The sequence below is a fragment of the Chamaea fasciata genome, unplaced genomic scaffold, assembly GCF_029207755.1.
Source record: "Chamaea fasciata isolate MVZ Bird 193981 ecotype frontalis unplaced genomic scaffold, bChaFas1.0.hap1 SCAF_1, whole genome shotgun sequence".
In the NCBI taxonomy this organism is placed as follows: domain Eukaryota; kingdom Metazoa; phylum Chordata; class Aves; order Passeriformes; family Sylviidae; genus Chamaea; species Chamaea fasciata.
The window spans coordinates 90,953,729-90,963,170 of record NW_027094086.1 but is presented as its reverse complement, the minus strand read 5'-3'; the positions used below and the strand labels follow the sequence as shown (position 1 = coordinate 90,963,170).

General features: G+C 46.1%; 1 protein-coding gene across 1 annotated transcript; it reads left to right on the top strand.

Moving 5' to 3' along the window:
* Positions 1-3,265: 3,265 nt before the first annotated feature.
* Positions 3,266-7,360, top strand: NHLRC1 (NHL repeat containing E3 ubiquitin protein ligase 1). The gene has a single exon (XM_066189147.1). It carries the CDS (start codon positions 3,266-3,268, stop codon positions 4,421-4,423), a length of 1,158 nt encoding a protein of 385 aa, XP_066045244.1. The 3' UTR covers positions 4,424-7,360.
* The last annotated feature ends 2,082 nt before the right edge of the window (positions 7,361-9,442 follow it).

Sequence of the window (9,442 nt, the reverse complement as noted above, 5' to 3'; positions counted from 1 at the left end):
CCTCCCACCTTGCTTTTACTTACATCTCACATTTTAAAATGGGACATTCTTAAAGCAGAAGTTTTTAAAGCCATTTTGCTTACCAAGTCAGCTCTCCTACACAGCTGCCTTTACTGCCTTGAGATGTGAACAGCTTTTCTTAAACGCCATACACAAACAACACAAAAAGGTATACAAAAGTATACCTTTCTCTTCTGTATCAATTCAAATCATGAGAACCATGAGAAAGAAACTTCCTGTTCCTTTTCAGCCGTTGCTGGTCGATGCTGTCTGCCTGGCACTCTGCAACTCAGCCTCGTCAGCTGGCAGCCCTGGGAGTGTGGCAGCTGCAGTTCAAACACTGTTTTCTGGGGCACTGGCCTTGCACCAGGTTGGGCAGAGAGAGGTGGGAAGCTGCTGCAAGTTGGTTCTCTCCATCCCTGTGAATATATGTCAAGTGAAGTGCTGGCAGTGAGTGGGCAAGGCAAGGCAGCAGCTGCCAAGAGGAAATGACCATCCAGCATGAAAGGCTGGAGGGAAAGTAGACTGGATAACAGTAAAGGGGAGAGTGTGGGTGGAAAATGTCCTGGCAGTCACTCACAAGTGTGCTGCTCCCTCATTTGAGAGCACAGCTGTGGGTAAGCAAACCAACAAGACTTGGGTAAGAGCGTTCAAAGAGTGCTGAGAGAGCTGCAGATGGTATTGCTAAACCATTCTCCATCATCTCTGAAAAGACAGAGTACAGGAGGGGTACTTGAGGGCTGGAGGAAAACCAATGTCGCTCCAGTCTTGAAAAAGTGCAAAACGTAGGAAACTATAGGCCAGTCAATCTCACCTTCTTCCTTGGAACAACCCATCCTGGATGTCATCTCTAAGCAAGTGGAGGAAAAGGAGGTTATCAGGAATAGTCAACATGGATTCACCAAGGGAAATGGGCTGGGTTAGTGGACAGTGAGGTAGATTGAGAACTGACTGAGTGGTGGAGTTCAGTGTTGTGATCAGGCTAGTTGGAGGGCTTCAGCAAGCAGTGTTCCCAGGGGTCAGTACTGGGTCCAGTCTTGTTCACCCAGTGACCTGAATGAAGGGACAGAGTACCTGCAGTAAGTTTGATGATGATACAAAACTAGAGGGAGTGGCTGACACACCAAAGTGCTGTGTTGCCATGCTGCAAGACCTGGTCAGGCACAGGAACCAGGCAGAGAGGAACTAAGTAAAGTTCAAAGAAGGTAAGTGCAGGGGCCTGCAGCTGAGAAGGAAAAACCCAGGGCATCAGCACAGGCTGGAGGCTGACATGCTGGAAAAGCAGCTCTGCGGAGAAGGACCTGGGAGTCCTGGTGGTCATAAAGTTGGCCAGCAGTGTGCCCTTCTGGCCAAAAAGGCTAGTGGTGTCCTAGGGTGCATTAGCAAGAGTGTGGTCAGCTGGTCAGGGGAGGTGATCCTGCCCTTCTACTCAGCCCTGGTGAGGCCATATCTGGAGTGCTGTGTCCAGTTCTGAGCTCCTCAGTACAAGAGAGGCCTCAACATGGAGTAGGCCCAGCAGAGGACTATAAAGATGGCTGAGGGACTGGAGCATCTTCCTTATGAGGAAAGGCTGAGAGAGCTAGGATTGTTTATTCTGGAGAAGAGGCAACTGAGAAGGGACCATCAATGCTTACAACTATCTTTAAGGGCAGTTGACAAGAGGATGGGACTAGACTTTCCAGTGGTGCTCAGGGACAGAAAAAGGGGCAAAAGGCACAAACTAAAACACAGGAAATTCCATCTTCTGAATATGAGGAAAATCTTCTCTACTTTGAGGGTGACCACGCACAGCAACTTCTCCCCTTTGCAGCTTATTTTGAAAGAAAAGGTATGTTTGCAATTCATCAAGAATAGAAAGCAAGTAAAAGCCATGGGGCTTTTTAAAGTGTCATAGTCTTAGAGCTGTAAATGCGTCTGCTGGTTTTAGCACAGCAGTCCCCACACCCACAGCTCATTGGAACACTTAGTATTGCTCGTAGGTACTCATGTTTCAAGGCTGGGTTTACAGAGAGAAGAAGGGACTTAGCCGGTGGGCCAGTGCAAGCTGGAAGCTGCTGGTTTTGTTTGTTTTCACTGCTGGCCAGTGCTGCAGCTACCAGGTTAAAGCATCTCCTTCCTTTCAAGTTTTCTCTGGATGCAACATGAGAGCTCCCGAAGTTTATCTCAGACTTCCAGATATGTGATAGCCACAAAAGGCCAGGCACTTGGCACGAGGCTGCCACATGCTCTGTGGTATCCTGCACAGGACTCCCAGGCATGCAACAGCCTGGCAACAGCAATGCCACGTGCCAAAACAGCCATTTTAGGATGTGTAAGATTTGCGTGTACCCTACAATTACTCTGAGAATACCCTGTAAATACACCTAGCAGAAGAAGCACATGCTGTCCGTGCACGTTACAAAAATGTGTGTGTACGTGCCTGTCTGACAAATGTGTCTACTAAGAATGAGTGCAAATATTTTATAAATTTTGCCATGACAGCAGAAAAATCCAATTAAATCAAGGTAATCAGAGGGATAGAGTGCATTTCCTATGGAGATAGGCTGAACAATTCCAGCCTGGAGAAGGCTCTGGGGAGACCTTAGAGCAGCCTTCCAGTACCTGAAGGGCCTGCAGGAGAATTGGAGAGAGACTTTTTACAAGGGCATGTAGTGACAGGACAAGGGGAAATCTGACAGAGGGTAGGTTTTGGTGATACATTAAGAAGAAATTCCTTAGTGCAAGGGTGCTGAGACTGGAACTGGTTGCCCAGAGAAGCTGTGGATGCCCCATCCCTGGAAGTGTTCAAGGCCAGGTGGGTTAGGGCTTTGAGCAGCCTGGTCTATCCTGGTCATCCCTGCCCATGGGAGGGAAATTGGACTAGATAATCTTCAAGGTCCCTTCCAATCGAAACCATTCAGTGATTCCATGATTCTGTGAAATTGTGGTTTCATTCCTTACTCTGGTAGGGGCATAAGGAGAGCTAGTAGTGGTACGGTGACGTGGTAACTGGATGGCTCTAAGAATCTGGTGGATATTTGAACATTCTGGCGGGCAGTTGAATATTCTGATGGATATTTGAATGTTGTGGTGGATGTACGAACAGTGCTGTCGTGGGCACAGGGACACTCCGCGGTCCCGGCGGGAAGGGCGGCCCGGGCCCTGCTCCGCTCCCGCTGACCCGCAGGGGGCGCGCGGCCGCCTCCTCAGTGCCCAGCGCCCGCCCCGCCGGGCCCGGGGGATCCGGGGTCGGGGCGGGGGCTCCGATCGCTCTCCTCAGGCGGGGATGGCGGCGGAGGACGAGGCGGAGCTGAGCCTGCTGGAGTGCCGGGTGTGCTTCGAGCCGTACGGCCCCGACAGGGAGCGGCGGCCGCTCAACCTGCCCTGCGGACACGTCCTCTGCCGGGGCTGCGTGGGGGCCCTGGCCGGCGCCGAGCGGCAGAGGCTGGAGTGTCCCTTCTGCCGGCGGCTCTGCGGCCCCGCCGAGACCAGCGAGTGCCGCCCGCTGCTGCAGCTGCTGGAGCTCCTGGGCCCCGCCGGCGTCGGCCTCGCCTCGGCTCTGGGCAGGAGCGGCGGAGGGGCGGCGGCGGCCCCCGCGGGGCTCGGGCTGCGGCTGTGCCTGGGGGGCTGGGGGTCGCTGGTGAACCCCACCGGGGTGGCGGCCTGCCCCGGGTCGGGCCGCCTGGCAGTGGCACACGACGGCAAGAAGAGGATCCACGTCTTCGGGCCGAGCGGGGTCTGCCTGCGGCGGTTCGGGGAGCGGGGGGACGCGGGCAACGACATCAAGTATCCGCTCGATGTGACGGTCACGTCGGACGGGCACGTGGTGGTCACCGACGGCGGGGACTGCTCCGTGAAGGCCTTCGATTTTGAGGGAAGGGGGGTCCTGGCTGTCCGGGAAGGCTTCTGTTTGCCCTGGGGCTTGGATGCCACCCCCACGAGCGAAGTAATCCTGACCGACTCGGAGGCGGGCGCGCTCTACCGCTTGGCGGCCGACTTCGGAAGGGGGGAATTAAAGAAGTGTCAGATGATCCGGTCCCGGCTCGTCAGCCCCAGAGCGGTTGCAGTCTGCCAGACCTCGGGCGCTGTCGTGGTGATAGAGCACCTGAAAGCTCCAGGACCGAGCAAGGGCAGCACCCGCGTGACGATATTCAGCGCGGAGATGGATCTCATCGGCCAGATGGACAGCTTCGGTTTGAACCTCGTTTTCCCCTGCAGAATACATGCTACCGCTGTGACCTTTGACCAAGAAGGTCGTGTTATAGTAACGGATGTTTGTAGCCAGGCTGTCATATGCTTAGGGAAACCTGAGGAATTTCCAATCTTTAATCCTCTAATTAGCCACGGGCTATCTTATCCTGTCGGACTGACTTACACGGCAAACAATTCCCTCGTCGTTTTAGACGGCGGTGATCATTCAATAAAAGTATATAGCTCTACCTGAGTGGGCTTAGATGCTTACTGCTGTAAGCTCAAGCTGCTTCTGGCCATAAAGCATGCAGAGTTCTGGAGTTTGTAGGAGTGGAGGGAGGAGGCGGTTTGGGGGCTTTGAGTGAAATCACCTTCTGACCAGCACGCCGTGCTCCCTGCAAAACTTGTATCACGTCTCTTGCCTACCTGTGGGAGAGGACCTTGCTGTTGCTGCCTGTAGCCAACAACAAATCAACCGAACAAATCATTTGGCATTTTAAAACTATTCCATGCCTTGACAACCAAGTGGTTTTGGTTCTTTTTAACAAGTAATCAAAGACCAGCACCTGTGAAAGTAATGCATCATTTATTTACATTTCCCAGCACATAGTTTTCACCATGCTTAATTAAGTATAGATACATTCCTGACAGAACTGTTTCCAGGAATTGTGTGCAAGGAAAGATATTGCCCTGATGGAATGATAAGAGAATTGGAAGCATCCTTTCAAGGTTGCATAAATCCAGCTAAAATCATTGTGATGGAGGAGCTACCACTGATGAGTGAGTTATGAGAAGTGAAATCATGTTCAAAGATTTTTTTTTCAGTACCAGGAAAATGCATTTCTGGGGGCACTCTTTTCTCTGCTAGTTTATTCCCACCTTTGTTAAGGTTGGGCTGGAGCAATTTGTCTTCCTCTAAAATGCACAAGTCTGTGTCTTTACCTGGAGATAATCTGGTGTGTGGTTACACAGCGTGTGCTGCTTTGCCTAAAAGCCTCTTGAAGTATTCACGTTTAGACCACAAATGCTTCTGCATTTGTAAGTTTGAGTTGGCTGTGCTGCTAACACAGCTACACGTAGGAGGTTTCCAGCACTGCCTGCCCCTGTTTTGTTATTAATATGGTGCTTTTGCACTCCAAACTGCAGAATTCCACTGCAAATTCAAATGTTAGTGAGAAGTAAGCCTCATTTTTTTTCCTAACTTCCAAATGAGGTTTTGTTGATTGTGAACACACTGGAGATTTAGATCAGTTTATATTCTCTTGTTTTACTCACAATAATATTATAATCTCACAGTTTACTGTGGACACAAGTCCTTTTGCCTTATTGCATGGTGGAAATTGTGACTTATTTTGAGAAGGATTTAATACCCCCACTAGAAGTCACTCCTGCATTTTTAGCCATTTATCTGCTGCTAAAATGATTACTTAGATGGTTCAGCATTAAAATGAGGTTAGATATAAATGTAAATGCTATCTGAGGTAGAGATGAGTAAGTTAAAACGGAATAAGACTTTCGGGGTAATTTTTTTTAATAATTGAAATAATTAATATTAACTAATGTAATTTGAAGTTCACAGGCAATCTATCAGCAAATTTTTTATCTGGCTTTTGGTCTGACTTCAGGGCATTTAATAACTGCATGTGTTACAGCACCAGTAATTTACCAAATACTTGCACTAAATTGGAGCATTTTAGCCCTCTAAAACAGCCATGTGTTAATCTGTCTCATGTCAACATTTATATAAACAAGTCTATTAATTGCAGCTATTTGTAAAGGTTAATTGAACACTGGCCTGCCAATAAAGTGTGATTTGCTCTACTCCTATATTTTAGTAATTTAGTGATAATTCCTCATAACTTTTCCTCAGGTGTTTTCTTGTTACAACACCATTTCTGTGTCAGAGTTGTCCTCTAGCTGGTTTCTTCTTCTGTTTGGCGATATGCTGCAGAAGTTGTTGTAGGGCCATTTTTTGCTATTGAAAATTATGTGGATGTGCACAGTTGGTATTTTTCAGCCTTCTCTACTGCCTGGCCAAACAGCAAGTGCCTTTGGAAGAACCAGAAAACCTCCTTGGCTGTTCTGCACTACAAGCTGAATGGCTCTGAGCAGGAGCCCAGCTGGGAGGTCAGGAAGGAAATTTACTCAGAGAAGCAGACCCCTGGATTATGTATTCCTTTCTAGATGCCAAGGAGATGCCTGCCTTTGATAGAACCAATTAGATAACACTTCCTTTGGGGGACTGCTGTGTGTCAAAATGCATGCAATGCCATCAATGCTGTATCCATACATAATTAATACTTTGTCACAGTAACACTTCCTCTGAACCATGGACTGTGAGCTTTCATCTTCTCAAACCTTTGTGTGCACCAGGAGCCTGCTTTTACTACTAAATGCATGGATGGGCAAATTTCCTAGGACCTACTGCCATGTAGGCAACTTTCCAGCAGTTGAAATGCTGATTTTTAAACATTTGACTCATACTGTTTTACAATCTACAAAAACTCCCATTGTTGCCCAATCTGTTCCTGTCTCCTTTGGTAACTAGAAGTCGCTTGATTTTTGGGTTTGTAAGCAAAATAAACTTTGGGACTTATTCTACCTAATAGAATTTTCTTTTCTGTGTGCCATCTCCTGCAGTCTCTGCTTTACCTACCTACTGAAAGCAAATCTAAACTTCTGTGAACAATGCAACTGTTTTCCTCTTACTCTACAGCTTGGTGCTTAGTGTTGTACAACACTGCATCAAAGGAACCATTACATTCTGCCTTAATTAATTTGATGCAGGTGCCTTAATTGCCATAATGAACTGTATAAAACCTAGTATTAAAATTTTTGAGTTCTTCGGTGTGTAAGGGAAAATGCAGCAGTAAAGCTGAAATCTTCCTTTTGACTCAAAATCTTGTACTCTGAGAGAGGGATGGCGAATATTGAAAGGCCCTGCTTGAACCAAGATTCCTTAGTTTTGGGGTCTGACCAGTTGTGCTTGGAATGGGGATAACTAGATGTGTGCTTACCTTTGGAAAAGAGTGGTGGCCATTCCATTCAGAAAGAAACTTAGGACTGTATCTAGTTGCTTCAGTGACCATTACTGTTGAGTTAGTTTTTTGTTGTTGTTTTTTTTTTTTTTTTTTAAATTCACCACCTTTGCATAACTCCCTGCACCTCATGCTCTAGCCATTGGATTAAAACCAAATAAATATAATGGACAGTATTCCTTTAATGTCATGTCTTCAGCCCCTAGTGGAGATTGCTATGTCTGTTGTGCACACACACACTCTGCAATTCCTATCTGGTTTATTTTTAAGCATTGATCTCAGGTTGCATATAAATATATCAGGGTATGTTTACAGTGTTAAGGAATCAAAGGAGTCAGAGGGATTTCAGAAATGCATATTGAGATGATGTTCTGTAACATAAATCTTTTTTGTTTTGCTTGTGGAGAAAAAAAATTAGATAATTTTTTTTCAGATTGATGAATAAGGGAGAAAGGGTGAAAAGAATGTAAAATTTATTTCATTTTGGCCATTGTCCATTTGAGCATCTGTCCATTCCCTCCAGTCACATCGCTGTGCACATCAGTTTGTTCTTTATATTTTCCCAAAGCATGGATGTAACATCGCTGCAGCATTTTTTAACATGACTGATTTCAGGGGAAAAGGTATCTCCTGTAATGTTCAGACCCCAAACCGCTAAGAATTTTATAAAGCAGGTCCATCAAGAAGATAGCCTTGAATATAGTAGACCTTTCAATTCTGGAAGGGTTGATGGAGGTCAAAAAGCAGCTTCCTTCCCTGGGACCATGGGTCACAATGCTGTTGCATCCTGCACAGGAGGAATTTATTTTCTTTTCTTTCTCTTCAGTGTTTGCGTTTTTTTCCCCCTGACTCTTCTCAAAGGCTCGTCTTACAGTTTACACGTCACCTGTGAGTCACGGCTTGCCGCCACAGGAGCAAAGCAAAAATACACATATTTTTCAAGTGAGTTCTAAACCTTGCTCTTCATTCAGACATCTCAGGAGAACGGACAGATCATCAGGAGAACAGCAAGTGCTTCTTTGATACTGTTACATAAACATCCAGGCTTTCTCCAAAGTCCCTCCTTTGTGTAACATGTCTGACTCTCCTGGACAGCTTGAAAGCTCTCCAATACTGGAGAGGTTCTCAGGGAGCAGATGATGCATTGCACTTACACCTTTTTCTCACTAGTGCTTTCCAAGAGATTTACTGATATTCTTGAACTTGGCGCTGCAGCCTCTCTGTGAGGCAAACACAGTACAAATGTCTTGGCCCTGCAGCTGCTGACAAGAGAGCTGAGAATCAAGGGAAGCATTTGGCAGACTTCAGGCTAGATCTCAGAGTTCCCATTACAAGATTACCTTAATAAAGCAGGAGAGTCTGTGTTTAATTACCTTCTTGTCTGGGAGGTGCCTTCCTGATTTTGGAAGAAGTTTTGACACTATACTGATGATCTTTTTGTTACCAATTCCTTTGGTGTTTCCTACACATCATGAAAATTAATACTTTTCCAAACCACAGTGTATTCCTAGATAATTGCTTCCAGTGTGCTCCACAACAGTGTGTGGTTTCAGTTTTGAAATGCTCAAATTTATCATTGAGGATAGAAAGGAGGAGATGAACTCTGAAAAGGAGAAAAGAATTAATGAAAGGTGTCTGTGGCTTAAGCAGAGGGTGAACTCCACCAAAGCAGAACACAGAGCACACCCAACATTCCAGTAAAGGGAATGCATTCTTAAGAGGTGAAGCATTTCAGCCTGGAAAATGTACAAGATGGTAAGGGCTATTGCCTTTTGATTAGTGTTTACCTCTGGCAGAGGAATAACCTGCATTTGAATAGATTTTCTAGCTACAATTAGACACTTTTCAGATGGCAATCATTAGGAGAGCTATCAGTTACTGTTAGTTTTTAGCAAAAATCGGGGGGGGGGGGAGGGGGGAAATGAAGATTTGGAGCAAACTAGGCATTTTAGGGAAGTATGCTCCCTGTAATTGAATTAACACATATGTAGCATTTTGCTAAAGATCCCTCTTAATGTAGACAATTTTTATTCTTTGTTCACAGGTGAGTACTATATGGGCAGAGAGTTGAGGTGAGACAACAAATCCTGCCTTCATGGAATATATTGTTTTTTAAATTGGGAAACTATTGCTTGTCACAAGATTCTGTAAAACATTGTAAATACTTTAAATATCATTTTATGCCTTGTAATGAACAAAGGGTAGGCAATTTAAAGTGAGACATAAGATTAGAG

What these genes read in the sequence shown, in the direction of transcription:
- NHLRC1 (XM_066189147.1), top strand. Translation starts at nt 3,266, where the DNA reads ATGGCGGCGGAGGACGAGGCGGAGCTGAGCCTGCTGGAGTGCCGGGTG.